At 48.0% G+C, this 18,411-nt stretch overlaps 1 protein-coding gene across 3 annotated transcripts in view; it reads right to left on the minus strand.

Moving 5' to 3' along the window:
• The window catches only part of HOMER2 (homer scaffold protein 2), a 103,713-nt gene extending 98,670 nt beyond the window's left edge, over positions 1–5,043 (minus strand). For 2 of the 3 annotated variants that reach the window (XM_002749176.7, XM_008998485.6), the window contains exon 1: positions 4,819–5,043. In XM_002749176.7, coding sequence (XP_002749222.1) covers positions 4,819–4,823 — 5 coding nt within the window. In that variant the 5' untranslated portion in view covers positions 4,824–5,043. Of the gene's footprint in view, positions 1–4,279; positions 4,399–4,818 lie in introns of those variants that run through there. The other variant, XM_035303944.3, reaches the window with a different exon arrangement.
• Positions 5,044–18,411: the final 13,368 nt, after the last annotated feature.

Consider the following 18,411-nt stretch of genomic DNA (forward strand, 5'->3'; position numbering starts at 1 on the left):
TAGATAACCACGATTGTGGCATCCCTACATCGCAAGGTAATCTTGGCTGAACAAAATAAAGGAGTGTCAAATGAAGCCAAACAGTAATACAGTAGACCTTATTTGTAAACACTGACAAAATCAGCTAAAAGTCACAACAGCAGACAAGCCGGCTTTTCTGATGGCCTTTTGCAGGAGAGTAAAAAGGTAATTTACAACCCCAGTACTCAAATGACAGCAGACAGCCCGAAAATTAACCCATGTCATAATAAAAGCTCAATGGCTTGCTTTAGTGTTAAAAGAAAACTGCATCCAAACGTGATCTCTTTCTGTCTTGGCCCTTGCAACTCCCAATTAAGCAAGCAATGTAAGAGTTAACCCAAAAAACGATCGCAACTTCCAGGCCAGCATCCAAGCAAGGCTGCCCACAACATTCAAGCATTAACTCAATCAAAAATTATTTACTGGAGGCCTATTTGGTGCCAGCCATTGTGCTAGGTGTTGGAATACAATGGTGAAAAAGATAAGGCCTATCCTTTTGGGACGCTATTGAAGACAGATTATAAAGAAGTAAGTAACACCTGCATGCTTACTGGCATGTTGTGGAGAGCAATTACAGGAAACAAAGGTGGGACTGGGGCCCAGCACTTTGGGAGGCTGAGGTGGGCAGATCACTTGAGGTCAGGAGTTCAAGACCAGCCAGGTCAACAGGGCAAAATCCTGTCTCTACTAAAAATACAAAAAATTAGCTGAGCATGATGGTACACGCCTATAATCCAAGCTACTCAGGAAGCTGAGGCATGAGATCGCTAGAATCCAAGAGGCAAAGGTTGCAGTGAGCAGAGACTGCGCCACTGCACACCAGCCTGGGTGACAGAGGGAGACTCTATGTCAAAAAAAAAAAAAGTGGGGTTGGGTTAAAGAGTTGTGGAGGTGGGTGCTGTAGACAGGACGGCAGGAAAGGCCCTCAATAGGTGACCCTGAGGCCGAAGTCTGAAGGGAAAGAGGAAGGTAAGAGAATTCCAGGTGGAGGGAACAGCAAGTGCAAGGCTCTCAGGTAGGGCAAGAAAAGGAAAGGAGATCTGTGTCAGCAGAACACAATAAGCGTCACAGCAGCACGGCGTGGAGAGCGGGGTCAGCGCCTGTGCAGCGGGAGGCATGTAAAAAGGGGAATGACACGATCTGACTTGTGATTTTAAAAGCTGGTCACTTGGGCTCCTGTGTGAAAAATGGATTGCAGACAACCCAGAGTACTGCGGGGCCTGTTAGGAAGGAGTGATGGTGGGGCCAGGACTAGAGTGGGAACTATGGCTATGGGGCAAGGTAAATGCACTCCAGATAGATCCCAGAAGTAGAATGCACAGGACTGACAGCCTGCATGTGAGAGGTAGAGAAGAGGACTCAAGGATGACTCTTGGCAAATGAGTGCATGGTAGGGCCACTGACTGGGATGGGGAAGACGGAGGGAAGGTGAGAACTGGAAGGCTTATCAAGAGCTCCACATATGGACGAGAGTCAGAAGCCCCAAGAAAGATCTGAGTTAGAAATTAAAACGTGGGCATTGTAGGCATATAGGTGGATTTGAAGCCATGGGAGGGTGGGAAAGAGCTGGGGGTGGGACAGTATTACCTAGGAAGACAGTGTGGACAGAGAAAGGAACCAGGACCAGTTCCTGGACAACACCATGATTAGGAGTAAGAAGAAAAGCAGGAAACAGTGAAACCAGAGGAGCTGAGAGGGGTGTTGGTCATTTGTGAGGAATGCTGCTGAGAGAGAGGTAAAGTGAGATGAAGCAGAGATTTGGCAATGCCCTGGCCACCCATGACCCTGGCAGTTTTCATGCAGAGGTGAGGCAGAAGCCAGACTGTAGAGTATGAAGAGTGAACAAATGGCAGGAGAAAGTGAATGGAACCAGTGGGTTTGGATGTATATTTTGAGGTGTTTTCAAGTGAAGAAGAACAAAGAAGTAAAACAGAACCAGGAGAGGGATGTAGGAGGGAGGGAGAGCTCCTTTTTAAGACAGGAGAAACTAAAGCTATGCTATCCAATATGGCGGCCACTGGCTACATGTGACTTAATCTTAATTAAGTTAAAAATTCAGGTCCTCAGTCTCAACAGCTACATTTCAAGTGTCCAATAACCACATGTGCTGGTGGCTGCCATGCAGATACAGGACATTTCCAGCACTGCAGAAGGCTCCGTTGGACAGATGTATGCGCCTATACGGATGGAGAAGACCCTGGAGAGAACGGTGGTTATGAAGGAGAGACAATTGCTGAAAAGATAGGAAGAGGAAGGGATGGAGTGGAGGCTACCGCAGAAGGAGGGGCTCTTGTAGGAAGAGATGAGGGACTGGCCATCCAGCACAGCAGGCAGGTAGGAAAAGGTAGCATCAGCTGCATATTAGACTAGGCAGTGGTGAAATGAAAATGTTCCCTTGGTCAGAGGTCCCTATTTTGTCAATCGAAAGGGAAGCCAGGTGTGCATAGGAAGGGGAGAGGTCTGGAAAGGGGAACAGGTATGAAATAGTTGCCTTAGGAAGTAAGAACACAAACTCACTGGAGACCACACTTAACGCAGAACACTTTACAGAAGAGAAGTAGGAAATGGCAGTGAAGGAGGAGCGTCTCAAGTGGGGAGGAGGAAAACTCAGATGGTTTTTTTTTTGTTCTTAAATCCTAGTCCTGTCTACAAAGCAGAGCCATGACAAAGCTGTAGGATCGCAGCAAGGTTTTCTACTAGCTGCCCTTTCAAGAAGTTCTTCCCCCTCCATCCTACACAACTCTCAGAAAGGATGACATTGGTTCTATTTTCAGTTAAACGGCTCCCTCCAGCCTCCTCTGTCTGAACTGCTTCCCCAGTGCTTAGCTGCATGTCCATTTACGACCATGGTTTGTATTTTCACATAAATTATAGAAGACATGGAACTATTAAAAATGGCAGATGTAGGTAGCAGTTACAAACCAGCCTTTACCTACGAGAAGTGAGTAATATATACATTTATTGGATGATGTTAAAATTACATAAAAGACATGTTCAGTGTTTAAACAAAATCCCCAAATATCTCCTCCCTGCTTCTCCACAAACAAAAATTATTTTTTGACATTTCCTTTAAGGTTTTATGAGTAAACATTTTCATTTCCACAGAACTATTTGATCTCAACCACAGAATTTCAATATTTGTTTTTGATCACACAAGTATGGTGGGTTGGTTTTATGTTGGCTGTGGGGAGGGAGGGCCAGAGAGAGAGTTAAAATTACCAGATCCCTTTTATCTTCCATCCTGAGACCTTACATTTGCCAACTCCTTTTTCCCTATACATTTTTTTAAAGTATGAAATCTGAGAACCTCAAAGACTCCTACTGCTCAAAGATCAGCCTTTTCACAGTCCACTGAGGACTCACTGGAAATGTTACAGAAAAACAGCCTGCCAGCTTGGGTGCTGCGGGGTAGAATCACCCACAGTTGCTGTCCATGTAAAATCTCCTTGATGTAAGCAAACTTCTTCAGCCCTCCCTGCCCGCCTTACCCCCTTCTCTGTCCTCACCTCTGTCATATCCAGTTCATGCTGGCCCACAGCCCTCACACTTCCTTTCCTCAAAATTCCTCTTGGCCTGTCTCTGAGCCCCTCACACACTCTGCAGCTCCCATGGCTAAGGCTCACTGGGCAAAATGACTCCAGAAACTTACCTGGAGTGCAAGAAAGCCACTGACCAAGGAGGGCTAAGCCAGTCCACCAGGACAATCCTGCTCCTTCCACTGCACCCTTGCCTTCCCAGGCCCCACCCATCCCAAACAGGAAAGCAAGAGCTCTAGACCCTCTGAGAAGCATTGAGTCCTGGGAGGGGCTGTTGGAAGAATGCTGGGTTCAGCAGCAAGGAACAGAGAGATTTGGGAACTCTGGTTCACTTGCCTACCTCCATGCCCACATGCCAGGCAGTGGCAGGCTAAGTGTCCCCCTGATATACAAATGCTCATCGGCTGCACAGCCTGAGGGAAGTCACCGAACTACTTTGGGCTTCAGTTTCCTCATCTGTAAAGTGGGCATAATAAGTGTCCCCTGAATACGTATGACAAACCATCAACGTGTGCCCAAATAGGGTGAGCACATGTAAGGAGTTACTGTGCTATCAGCACAGTGGCTCCCATATCAGAGCCTACTGCTCAGAGAGACGCGGAGGGGAAAGCAATCCTGCTTTTAAATTACTTTATATACTCAGAAGCATTAGTGACTTCGACAGTGTATTTCACCTTCCCTCCTGAGCATCTACTCAGTTGTTTCAAAGACTGAAGCCTCACCTAGGTTCCCTATAGACTTCCATCATCTTCGGCCATCTCAAAGCAGATCCAAAGTCCACTATTCCTACGCTGGAGGTTTATTATTATTTGAGGTGTTTGTTCCCTTTCCAGGAAAACTTCGATTTCCATTTTGCTTGTAATAAATCCAAACGTGGAGAACGACAAACTGCTTCTGAGACTCACAAACACAGGCCCTGGAGTTGACTGCGCCCCGGGGCGAAGAGAACGCGGAATGGCCGAGGCTGGAGGCCGGCCAGGGCACCGGTCCCCGCCAGGTGCCCCCGCGCCCGGGCTGGCTGGGAGGCGAAGGGCCACGGGCTACTCGCCCAGGCCAGGGTGCCCCTGCCGGGTGTCTGCGCGCCCCTGCGGAGGGCGCGGATCGGGTGGCCCCAGACTCCCGGGGGCTGGCAGCGCGCTCACTCCAGCTTGGGGAGACCGGGGCCAGTCCGTCCCGGGGCTCCAAGCCCGGGGACGCGTGCCGCGGCCCCGCAGTCTCTCCGGAGGGGCGCGCGGAGCGCGCGCGGCGCGGGCTCACTTACCCCATCTCCGGCGCTGCTCCGGCGGCCGCTCCGACGGGGCCTCTGGCGCTTGCTCTCTGCCCGCTCGGCAGCCGCTCCCCGCGCGGCACATGCGGCGGCCCGTGCGCGCCCGGCTCAGCCCCGGCGCCGCTCCATTCCGCGGGGCTGCGCGGCTGCCACTGCTGCCGCTGTTGCTGCCGCCGCCGCCGCCGTTGCTGCCGCCGCCGCCGCCAGGCGCGGGCGGGCGGGGGCTGGGCTGCCGCTGGCTGGGCGTCCGCGCTGGGGCGGCGCCCGCCCCGCCCTCTCCCCCCGCCCGCTCTCTCCGCCCCGCTCCTTACGTAACCTCGTGGCCCCCGGGCCGCGGCGGCGAGCCAGGAGACTGGGGGCGCGGCAGTGCGAGCGCCGTCCCCCGCACCGCCGCGTTGTCGCCGCTTTTCTCCCGGGCCACCCGGACATCCGTGGTGGCCCCGCGTCGGCGCGCCCCCGCCCCACGCCGACCCGTGGGCCTCGCGTAGTGCCACCTGCCTGCTGGGCTCAAAGTGCCATTGGCACCTGGTGGGGACTCTGGAGCTACCTTTACTTTGCAAATGGGGGAACAGAGACCTGGGGAGGGTAAGTGATTTGCCCAAGGTCACACATTCAGATTAGAGTTCGTTCAGGTCTCCAGAATCTGAGATGCGCATAGCTGTGCTCCTCCTTAAAGCCCACTTTCATCTTCCTGCCCGTTGCCCACCCGGGTGGCCTTAAGGTGCCCGCCACCATGAAATTCTAGAAGCCAGAGTGGCAGGAAGGATCCTACAGCCTGCAGCAGGTGCTCTGGGCTCTTTACTGGATAAAAATGGGATGAAGGCTCCCACCTGAAGGGCTACCAGTTTTAAGGAGGCTTCATCAAGCTTGTTTTTATCCTTAAATCAAGGGGAATTCGGATGACAAAAGTAGAACTTGAAGAAGACCAGCCTCTCTTAGTCCCCTTTCTACCTATCAGGTCCTGAGTCTCTACCAAAGGCTAGCACTGGGACTAACCTAACCTTCATCCCCACCCCCGGGCCTTCCACGGGATCATCTTCTGTTGAGAACACACTGCCACATAAGCCTGGCATCTCAGGACAGTAAAAAAAGTCAAGAGACAGGCTGGGCACAGTGGCTCACTCCTGTAATCCCAGCACTTTGGAAGGCGGAGATGGGTGGATCATTTGAGGTCAGGAGTTTGACCAGGCTAGCCAACATGGTGAAACCCCATCTCTACTAAAAATACAAAAATTAGCTGGGCATGGTGGCATGTACCTGTATTCCCGGCTACTCAGGAGGCTGAGGCAGGAGAATCTCTTGAACCCAGGAGGCAAAGGTTGCAGCATGCTGAGATCGTGCCACTGCACTCCAGCCTGCCAACAGAGTCAGACTCTGTCTCAACAACAACAAAGAGTCAAGGGACAAGCAGATGGAGCACAGCCACCACCCTAACCCTGCCCTCACCTCTCTTGGGACCACAGCTGTCACCTAACCTCCAACTCTCCTCACAGGGGCACCAGCCCCCTTCTCATCTGTGCTTCGCAGTGTAGTCAGTAATTTCTCAAGTACAAATCTAATTACGTCGCTCTGTAAAATCCTTAAATGGCTTTCTTCCCACCATTCTTGGGATGAAGCCCAAGATAATGAACACGGTCCTACAAGACCCTGATCCTCTGGCCTCCACTGCCCTTTCTAGCCTTCCCTCGTCCCACTCTCTGCCTTGCCTTCTACACTCCAGCCAGCCGGCCATCCTTCCTGCTCTAGGGCCTTTGCACATGCTATTTTGTCTGAGAAGATTTTTCTCCTCTCCTGTCTCAGTCACCCCAACTATCTTGCCTTGTTAATTCCTACTCATTCTTCAGATCTCAGTTAAAACTGTCACTTCCTTTGGAAGCTTTACCTAATACTCTAGATGAGACTGTGAGCACACTCATACTTTTTCTTCATTGTACTTCTTTGTACTATATAGTTTGAAATTACTCAGATGCATCTGCAAACTCTTATGAAGCTATATCTTTTTGATCATCATTGTAGCTGCAGTGCCTACAAGTGTGCCTGAAGGTCCTCCATAAGTATGTGCTGAATGAATGAATAAGCAACAGGCCATAGGCCACAAAATTGGCCAGGGTCTGTGAGCACACGTGAGTCTGTGTACAGCTCAGGCTGACAAGCTCTTGATCCTAGAGGAAGTTCATCTACCACAAGCTGAATTCCAAAAACCAGGGCTGAGCCAGGGTACTTGAGGGGAAGGTGTTCCTGGCAGGGTCAAGGAGAGAAGTCAGCAGAAAGAGAATGAATAGCAGGAACCAGTCCAGCTAGAGTAGGGGTACCAGAAGATAGAACCCCGATGTGGAGGGGGCCAAGCCCTGAATGTGAGCTTCCTTTTGCTCCACTGATAGAAAGGGCACACCCCCATTACCTTGGCAAGATGCAAGGAGGTTAACCAGCTGGGGTGGTGAATCACTCTGGCCACTTCACATAGTCAGTGGCAATGCTGGAGGTATGACCCACATGAGATTAAATACTCCATGATTAAAGTGGCTGTCACCGTGGGACAAAGGCTGTCACCCTGAGATGAGGAGAGGAAACAGTAGATCAGAAAATATTTGGAAATGGATGCCCTTCCTTTCTCCAACTTATGGCTGCCATCCATGTGGGGAGCGGCCTCCACTCCTCTCCTTCAACCCCAACAACTCCAGGCTCAGGTCAGGTTCTGCTTCTTGGGAGCTTTTTCAGATCGCTCCAGCTCTCAGTCTGATTTTCTGGGGCAGTCCTTTCCAGCAGTATTTCATTATTTTGGAATGCTTCCTCGAGAGGGGACACTTGATGTTCCTATCAGCGTCCCTCCATGGATGCCAATACAGTCACCCTTTTTCTGTGGAAACTCCTACCTCCATGGTCTCCATGGCTCAGTAGTGAAGGGAGATGATCGGTGAGGTCTATCCTTTCAAGAAGCCCAAAGTGAAGGGGAGAGAGATTCGGGGCTAGCTGGAGGTTGAGGCAAGGCCAAGGAGAGCCTTTGTAGGCCAAGAGACATAAATGTCCTTTTAGGCTGAGCAAGAGGAGCCAGGGCTGGGTGAGGTGGCTCACGCCTATAATACCAGCACTTTGGGAGGACGAGGTGGGTGGATCACCTGAGGTCAGGAGTTCCAGACCAGCCTGGCCAACATGGTGAAACCCCATCTCTACTAAAAATACAAAAAAAAAATAGCTAGGTGTAGTGGTGGGCACCTGTAATCCCAGCTACTTGGGAGGCTGAGGCAGGAGAATCGTTTATTCCTGCTGACAAGTGGTGGAGAAAAAAAAAAGAGGAGCCAGTGAAGGGGGCTGGGGGTGGCAGCGGGGGACAAGGCCAAAGATAGGAGCAAGAGGGATTGTCCTAGAGAAAGTGAGAGAGGATGGATCCAGGCTTAGCAGGAGGAGTTACCCATGGAGAAGGCAGGAGCTGTGGTCCCAGGGAAGGCAAGAGAGGTTGCGGGAACTCTTGCCAAGTACATTTGCTTTTTCCTAAAGGAAGCCAGGACACCTACTGAGCATGCATGAGAGGGAGGTGATGGCACAGAAGCCAAATCTGAAACAGTACTGCTGGGAAAATACAAACTGGTATTTGGATAGCTTCTCAGTTGGGAATGAGCAGGGCAGCAATGCCCCCAGAAGTCCAGCCCAGGAGGCAGACCTTGACCAGCACAAGCTCAATGCCATTCTGTGCAGACAGCAGAGGCTTCCAAAATCTGATTGCCAAGCAAGGGCAGTTGGTCTGAGAAACATCCTATGTAACCGGGGCAGATCAGATAACTGTGGGTAGCCCATCAGGGAATGTATCCAAGCCTGGGAGCTAAGGGAACAGGCAGCAGCTCCATGTGTACCCTTCCTCTTCTTTATTGCTCACACATTCTCCCGAGCACCCTGGGCAGAGAAGCACTGTGTACCCTCTGTGTCTAACATTCCACAGCTCTGGGCTCTTGACTCTCAAAAGCTAGCTCCCAGGCTCCCAGAGAATTGGCCGCTTCTAGGTCTGGGACAGGGTAAATACAAGATGAACCTCGAGCATCTTGTGGTACCGAAAAGTAAGGAAGTACTCAAAAAAACAAAAGGATGGGGCGTGTGGAAGGGACACAGGAGCCAACTGGAAGGGCTCCCAATGGGCAAAGCTGGAACAACTTGAGCAACAAAGTAAATCATGTTGTATAAGATTATAGCCCAAAATATAAAATAAGTATACATGAGTTCACACTGGTACAAATTACTGAATAAGTAAACAGTGGAGAAGAGACAATCTTTCCTATGGTAGATGTCCTTCCCTCCAGAAGGTAGACTTTAATGCCACCACCACCATCACCCCACCTCCACTCCCACTTGAGGGTAGGCTGGTTTTAGTGTCTATTCTGTGCTTTCAAAGAATATAGTATGGAGGCCGAGTGTGGCGGCTCACGCTTATAATCCCAGCACTGTGGGAGGCAAAGGCGAGTGGATCGCCTAAGGTCAGGAGTTCGAGACCAGCCTGGCCAACACGGTGAAACCTCATGTCTACTAAAAATACAAAAATTAGCGGGGCCTAGTGACGGGTGCCTGTAGTCCCAGTTACTCGGGAGGCTGAGGCAGGAGAATCGCTTGAACCCGGGAGGCAGAGGTTGCAGTGAGCCAAGATGGCGCCACTGCACTCCAGCCTGGGGGATACAGCAAGACTCCATCTCAAAAAAAAAAAAAAAGAATATAGTATGGAAAGGGAAAAATATGAACTTTACAGTGGAAAAACCTGGCAGACACTATCTTAACCAAGTAATGACGATTAGCATCACCAGTGATGTCCTGTTGATATCATGTATCCCCCTAGTAGGGTGTGATGAGAAGGGCACTTCACCTGTGTGATGTTTTTTCTCAAAACTCAGAACTCCAGTTTAATTATGAGAAACACATCAGCCAAACCCAAACTGAGATGTTCTGCAAAATACCTGACCAGTACTCCTCAGAACTGTTGAAGGTCATCAAAGCCAAGAAAAGACTGAGAAACTGCTGGGAACCAGAGGAGGCTAAGGAGACATGACAACTAAATGCAGTGCAGGTCCTAGCTCAGATTCCAGAACATAACAAAGAAAAACGGGTAAAATCCAAATAGTCTGGAGTTTAGTTAATAGTTATGTGCCATCGTTGGTTCCTTTGTTATGACAAATGTGCCACAGAAATGTACAATGTTCATAGGGGAAGTTGGGTAGGAATATATGAGAACGCTCTGTATTATCTTTGCAACTTTCCTCTAAATCTAAAATTGTTCCAAGATTAACAGTTTGTAAAAAATAAAATAATCTTGGGAGTTTCCAAATCTTCCACGCCGTATAGCAATCAGCAGTATCAGAAAAGTGAGTTTGTAGAACACTGAACAAGTCATTTATCAGGTAATACCTGAGGATTTTGAAGTGTTCGAATAACTTCAAAGACAAGCCACTGAAATCAGTGTATTTCATTTTTTTAAAACTACCATCCACAGTAAGAAATAGATTTCTTATTTATATTACTTATACTATAACTTATATAGTGTGGTTATAGTATCACACTATAACCTGGTACATACTTCAGCATATACATACTCTGTCTGTAGTTATATTGATATAAAATAGAAACAAAAAAGTTAATTTTTATCCTTTCACCTGCAAGGCATTCAGATATCATCCATTCTGTTCTCTCTCTCTCTTTTTTTTTTTGACACAGAGTCTCACTCTGCCACCAGGCTGGAATGCAGTGGAATGATCTCGGCTCACTGCAACCTCCACCTCCCAGGTTCAAGCTATTCTCCTGCCTCAGCCTCCTGAGTAGCTGGGACTACAGGCACAGGCCACCACCAAACTAATTTTTGTATATTTAGTAGAGACAGGGTTTTACCATGCTGGCCAGGATGGTCTTGATCTCTTGACCTTGTGATCCTCCTGCCTTAGCCTCCCAAAGTGCTGGGATTACAGGCATGAGCCACTGCACCCAGCCTATTCTGTTCTATTTTTTAAAAGCAGTACTGCTCATAACCTACTAAATTGATTTCAAAAACCTGTAATCTATGTATTTTTATTTTTGGCAGCAAAATTGGGCTCATTATGTACATGCAGATTGTTATTATTAGTGTGCTCAGATTTCTGGTATGGCTAGTTAAGGGACTTCAAACATTTTTTTCTTCTAACCCTAAAAGGTCAGTTCTTTCAACTGCATATGAAACAAATGTCTTATTAAAGGCATTAATTAAAGGGATGACTGTTGGGTATTATGCAGCTCTTAGATTATGTTTGTGAAGCCTGTAGAGTAACACAGAAACATATTTATTCTTTCAACAAATGTTGATCACCTGCTATGTATCTGGCACTGTGGTGGGCATTAGGGATAAAGTGCTCAGCAAAACAGGCAAGTCCTTCTGTCATAGGACTATAAGATTGTGTCAATGGTATTAATCAGATAATCACACAAATTTAAAAACTGTGTGAATAGGAGACCTAATTTAGGCTGAAGAGGGTGGTCAGGAATGGCCTGTTGAAGAGGCATTTAAAAAAGAGGCCTGATGGCTGGGTGTGGGGGCTTATACCTATAGTCCCAGCACTTTGGGAGGCCAAGGCAGGCAGATCACTTGAGGCCAGGAGTTCAAGATCAGCCTGGCCAACGTGGCGAAACCCCATTTCCACTAAAAATACAAAAATTAGCCAGGCATGATGGTGCACACCTATAATCCCAGCTACTGAGGAGCCTGAAGCAGGAGAATCACTTGAACCCAGGAGGCGGAGTTTGCAGTGAGCTGAGCTTGCACCACTGCATTCCAGCCTGGGTGACAGAGCCAGACTCCATCTCAAAAAAAAAGAAGAGGCCTGAAGACAAAGAGGCATCATTAGTCATGGGGAGCATGAGGGGAGGGTCCCAAGCAGAGGAAACTGCAAAGGCACTGAGGTAGTAGAGAATCGGGCTATTTTGAAGTGCTGGGAAAGGCCAGTGTGGTTAGAGTGAAGTGAGTTTAGCAAAGCATGGGTGAAGTATGCAGGGCCCTTTGGCTGTGTTAAGGATTTGGGATTTATTCAAATGCAGTGAGAACCCACTGATGGGTTGGGGAATGCCACGATCTGCTTTATGTTGTTAAAAGATCACTCACTCCTGGGAGAAGAAGGGCTAAGAAAAGGACAAGAGTAAAACACGGAGACTGGTTAACAGGCTCTAGACAAAAGATAAGGATGGAGATGAAGGGAAGTAGATTACAGATTAGAGCTATTTTAGGGTAGATTCAACAGAACTTGGTGGATGGGATGTGTATTAGGATATAAAGTTAAGTCTGTAAAACAATCTGAATTACAGTTGTGCTGTGAGTAAAATTATATAAAAACAATTCGAATATATGGACAAGGCCTGGAGTATAGAAAATAAAAAGTTTATTGGGATGGCAGAAGGAATATAGGGTAAAGGCATCAGTACTGGACTCAGACCTGCATTAAGTCCTGGCTCTGCCATTGACTATCTGTGGCCATGGGCAAGTTTTTAACTTCTCTGAGCCTCAGTGCTTTCATCTATGAACTAGGCATATCTCTTTGGGCTATTAAGAAGAGTGAATGAGGCCGGGCATGGTGGCTCACACCTGTAATCTCAACACTTTGGGAGGCTGAGCTGGGTGGATCACCTGAGGTCAGGAGTTCAAGACCAGCCTGGCCAACATGGTGAAACCCTGTCTTTACTGAAAATATAAAAACTAGCTGAGCATGGTGGCACAGGCCTGTAATCCCAGCTACTCGGGAGGCTGAGGCAGGAGAATCTCTTGAGCCCAGAAGGCAGAGGTTGCAGTGAGCCGAGATATTGCATCACTGCACTCCAGCATGGGCAACAGAAGTGAGACTCCATCTCAAAAAAAAAAGAAGAGTGAATGAGATCATATTTGGGTGCTTAGCTCAGTCCCTAGTATAGTATATCCTCAATACATTATAGGTGTTATTATGATTATTACCGGTGATAATGGTGGAACTAAGGTGAAATTTTCATTTATTGTGACGAATGAATATGATCAAAATGGTTCTTATATAATCGACATTTTAAAATTTATAAGAGTCAGTTTGAGGATTCTGAAACTGCCTCCACCATGGAAACAGCTTGTGTACTTCCTGCCAGATAACATTTTGACAATCTGTATCTAGAGCCCTCCATAGATTCAGGACCCTTCTACAGGGCACCTGAGGATCAGAGAAGATTATGGGCGTCGCTTTAAGATGACACCACATCAGTATGGGACCACCAGCCCTAGTCCCTGCTGTTTCCAGTCCAGCCAAGAGCCTGCCCTTAGGAAGGTGAGCTATAAATGATTGCCAACAGTCCCATCTGTCCTCTGCCTCTTCCACCCAGGGCTCTCCAACGTCTATCTGTCCTGGATGCCTCCAGAGATTTTGATAGCATCTACCCATTTATTTATTTAACTGAGTACCTATTTTGAGCCAGTCTGTGTCATTAAACAGTAAGCTAAACATAATGTGACTGAGGTATGAACAAAGTACTTCCTGCAGAAGGCTTCAAAAAGGGGATGTGTGAGTTGGGTCCTAAAGGATGTGCAGGAGGGAAGACCATTTCTATATCCAGCAAAGAGACCAGCCCATGCTGAGGCATGGGGGCATTGAAGGCCATGATTGATACAGGAAATGACAAGAGTGTCTGTGTAGTTGGCTCAACAGTGTGGTGGGAAGTGGCCAGAAACAAGAGGTAAGTTGAGATCACTCTGAAAGACCTCTGGGTCATGTTAGGAGTTTGGACTTGATTCTGAGGCCACAGGGAGCTAGTGGAGGTTTTGAAGTAGGAGGTTGGCATGATCAGACTTATGTCTTAGCTTCTCTGGCATCAGAGGGGAGAATGTTGTGGAAAGGCAGACTGAAGGCAGGAGAAGCTTGTTAGGAGGATCTTAGCAAGACTCCAGGATTGGGGAAGGACAGGAAGTATCTTACTCAGCCCCCAGTAAGGATGGGAGCCTGATTAAAGAGAAGAGCCAGGGAACTCCTACAATGCCAGGGCCTGGGAAGCTGCAGCTGCTGGGGATGTGGGTTGGGGTCATCATCAAACAATCCAGCAACCTTGAGGAGAGGACTTTGGACCTCACTGGCTGCCTCCCAGCAGAATTCAATTCCAAGAGGCAAAAACAGAAATGATCTCATGAGCCACGCGCGGTGGCTCATGCCTGTAATCCTAGCACTTTGGGAGGCCGAGGTGGGTGGATCACCTGAGGTCAGGAGTTCAAGACAAGCCTGGCCATCATGGTGAAACCCCATCTTTAAAAAAAGAAAAGAAAAAAAAGAAATGACCGCATGAGTAGCCCAGCCAGCTGCAAGTGCCCCCAGGGGCATCATGGTTGTGCTGCCCCATGCTCTGAGCTGTCACACTCATTGTCACCTTTATCCCTATCAACAGGTGTCTCTTCCACTAGACTATGATCTCCAAGGCCAGGATCCCTCCCTGGGGTTTTCTTGTTCTGTTTGGGCTCCATCCTCAGGTAAGCTCTCTTCTGGGCTCCCATCTCACATTCAAGTCCAGCAAATTCCTAAACAGGTCAAGCCAAAGTCTCTGAATTAAACCTCACCATGTCTGACTGCCCTGCCATGGGGCACAGGCTGATTTCCTAAGCCCATCACAATGGCCAAGGGGATGGAATGTTCTGATTGGCTCAGTCTGGGTCACATGCAGCCCTGGGCTGAGGTGTGGTGTGGAGGCAGCTTCTCACAGAAGCATGAACTGGGTGTAGGACTGGGGTGGGTGCCCAGAGGAAAATCAAGGTAAATAGATACAGGGTGGTGGCCAAAACATAACACTGCTCACTGTCAGCATATAGTTATATTTGTTTCCCATTGGCACACACACAGTGGCTGTTGGATGATAGGTAGTCAAAGGCAGAGCACAGTCATTGCAGGTTAAGCAATTCCTGGAGAAGAACTTGAAAGGGCTGGTCTGGAGACTGGGTAAAGTTCTGAGGATCAAGGCAGAGACGGTGGAAATATTTGCCTTAAACCAGTTGTTCTCAACCTTGGCTGAACATTAAAATCACCTCTGGAGAGTTGACAAAATACCAGTGTCAGGGCCCCACCTCCAGAAAGAATGATTTAATTGGTTTGGGTGGTGCCCAGGCATCCGTAATCCTTTAAACTGATTATGATTCTGATGTGCAGCCAGGGTTGAGAACCACTGCCCACTCAGCTTTCAAAGAGAAGAAGGTGTGATACCGAGATCCCCAAGAGTTTAGGAACTGGTAGGAACAAAAAGGCAGACACCCAGCTCACTGGCTGGGCTTGCATGAGATTTTGGGTTCTAGAGAAGAACTAAGAAGTCCAAAGACTGTGTAAGGCCAGGGAGGTGCAGTACCTCCTGTGAACACATAGCAGAGGGTATTAATTCTGAAGTCCGCTAACTTTCTCTGAGAGAACCTGGAGTTCTAAGGATTATTTGCCTCTGATTGGCAGCAGCAGAATGAGAAGGTGCCTGTGTATATATCTGGAAGGTGGGATGGGTCAGGTTCAGATGGGTGAGGCTGGACTCAAGAGCCAGGCCTGAGGTAGACTCAGCAACACTAGGGATGAATTAAAAGAATGGTAGAATCATATATAGCTGAGGCTTCCAACCGCAGAGGGTGGGCAGAGGGTGATGCCTCTCAAGAGGGGGAGGAGCAGCAGCAACACGTCAGAGAAGTGAGATGATGAGTGCAGATTTGGACATGCTGAGATGTAGGAATCTGAGGAACAAATAAGAGGAGATGGCCAGTGGGTAGTTAGATATTACAGGTACCCAGCTTGGAAGGGAGACTTGGGAGCCATTGGCAAGTCAGTATCTGAACCCGGGAAGTGCATGTTGAGCAAACAGAGGTGGGGCTGAGGAGACACTGATAGGATCACCAGGGAGGAAAGGTAGCCTGTGAGGACCAAAGACTGGCCGTTAGTATCCAAGGGGCCATTCTGTTCTAATGTGGATCAATCCCCCTTCAGCTTGATTTTGCTGAATCAAATATCAACTTTTTAAAACATGAGATAACTCCTTGCCAGTATACTAAGAGCAAACAAAAACAAACAAACAAAAAGCAATTAATACAAAATAGAAACAAGCAGCTTTTCAATTTAATGTAGCAAATATTTACTGAACACCTACTACGTGCCAGCCTAGCCGCAGATGGTGTGGTTGGCATAGTCAGTTTATCAGGCACCCCGTCCTACTCCTACTCTCTTCTCCAGCCCCATCTGGGAGGCCTCAGTTGTTCTGGTTCCTAGAATCTTTGCTTCAGCTGATCCACCAGTTGTCCTACGGGAGGTCTCTGGCAAATCTGGGGTCCTTATGGTGAGGAACATGTTTGCAGGAAGCTACCTTCACCCCAGCTGCCAAGCAGGCTTTACGCTTTGTCTGATCCACAAAGCCCTGGCCTGTGCTGGGCTCCCCATTAGACCTGCCTTCTATCCAAGGCCCGCCTCCAGCTCTTTCTCAGCTCCTGTGTAAGGCAGAGATGCCTTATCTGGCTGTTGGCCCCAAATGAGCAGATGAGTGAGATGGCATTTCCACCCTCTCTCCAGTGGCTCATCCTGCAGGGTCTCCAAGAGTTTCCTTTTTGTCACTTCCGAGTTACAATACCACAACAGTTTCCAGAAAGTCACTTGGAATCAAGCTAATACCTTTCTACTCAAACAAAGCAAGAGGCTGATTAATCTCTCACAGTCTCCGTTCACACGTGATTTCCTTTCACCATTTTCCTTGGGCTCCTCATCCCCTCATTTGCCCAGGAAACACTTCATGCCCAGGTTGGAGGCTACTCTGACGGTTGCCTCTGTAGCAGACCCCTCCTTTTAGAAATTTGCTTTCCATTACATATGACGTACTGTTTTCTTGGCACAGGCCATCTCTCCACGTGCATAATTCTCCAATCTACAGATTCTTTACCTCCTTCCAAACCATCGTGAAGCTGTGTGTTCAGTCTACTTAAGTATCCCTTTAAATTCCCATGCTTCATTACATGTACTGGTTTATCACTTTCTAAAAATGTCTTCCTCAGTTGGTTCTTGGGTATACTGTCTCCTAAACAAGTTTTTTTTTTAATTGTGATAAAATATATATAACAATAAAACTTACCATTTAAATCCTTTCAAGTGTAGCTTTAAGTGGCATTAAGTATATTCACATTATTGTGCAATCCTCATAGCTATCCATCTCCACAACGTTTCCATTATCCCAAACCCACACAAATTTTGTTTTGTTTTGTTTTGTTTTTGAGAGTGAGTCACCCAGGCTGGAGTGTAGTGGTGTGATCTTGGCTTACTGTAAACTCCGTCTCCTGGGTTCAAGCAATTCTCCTGCCTCAGCCTCCCAAGTAGCTGGGATTACAGGCATGCACCACCACGCCTGGCAAATATTTATATTTTTAGTAGAGACAGGGTTTCCCCATGTTGGCCAGGCTAGTCGTGAACTCCTGAACTGAGGTGATCTGCCCACCTCAGCCTTTCACAGTGCTGGAATTATAGGCATGAGCCACTACACCCAGCCCACACAAGTTTGTTAAAAATGTCCAGAGGCCAGTTGTGGTGGCTCACGCCTGTAATCCCAGCACTGTGGGAGGCCGAGGCAGGCAGGTCACCTGAGGTCAGGAGTTTGAGACCAGGCTGACCAACATGGCAAAACGCTGTCTCTACTAAAAATATAAAAATATAAAAGTGTGGTGGCAGGGACCTATAATCCCAGCTACTCAAGAGGCTGAGATAGGAGAATCACTTGAAACCAGGAGGTGGAGGCTGCAGCAAGCCGAGATTGCACCATTGCATTCCAGCCTGGGCAACAGAGCAGGACTCTATCTCAAAAAAAAAAAAAAAAAAAAAAAAAGTCCAAAAAGTGGGGATATGCTTAGTTCACTTTTTAGTTCCTAATTCTGCACATAGTATATGCCTCATAAATACTCTTGGCTAATTAAAGCAAGTAAGAGGTTTAATATAACCACTTCTTAACTACTTTTTATTAAAACATGAGGGGTAAAGCTGACTCAGAGAAAAGGGAGAAAACACAAACTCATTCTACTACTGGGGAGGCTGAGGCAGGAGAATACCTTGAACCCGGGGGGCAGAGGTTGCAGTGAGCCAAGATTGTACAACTACACTCCAGCCTGGTGACAGAGCAAGACTCCATCTCAAAACAAAAACAAACAAAAAACCCACTTATTCTAGCTGGGACCCCAACATCAGGCTAAGACTTGACCTTGGTCAGAGAGCCTAAGAGCCCAAAGCCCCTGAAGAAAGTAAGAATGAGGCAGTGACTCACACCTGTAATCCCAGCACTTTGGGAGGCCGAGGCAGGTGGATCACCAGGTCAAGAGATCAAGATCATCCTGGCCAACATAGAGAAACCCTGTTTCTACTAAAAATACAAAAATTAGCTGAGCGCGGTAGCACACACCTGTAATCCTAGCTACTTGGGAGGCTGAGGCAGGAGAATCATTTGAACCCAGGAGGTGGAGGTTGCAGTAAGCTAAGATTGCACCACTGTACTCCAGCCTGGCAACAGAGCGAGACTCTCTCTCAAAAAAAAGAAAAGAAAAAAAGAATGAGGCCTTACCATCTCTTCTTTTCTTGTTGTTGTTGCCCAGGCAGGCATGTAGTG

The sequence above is a fragment of the Callithrix jacchus genome, chromosome 6, assembly GCF_049354715.1.
Source record: "Callithrix jacchus isolate 240 chromosome 6, calJac240_pri, whole genome shotgun sequence".
Taxonomy (NCBI): Eukaryota; Metazoa; Chordata; class Mammalia; order Primates; family Cebidae; genus Callithrix; species Callithrix jacchus.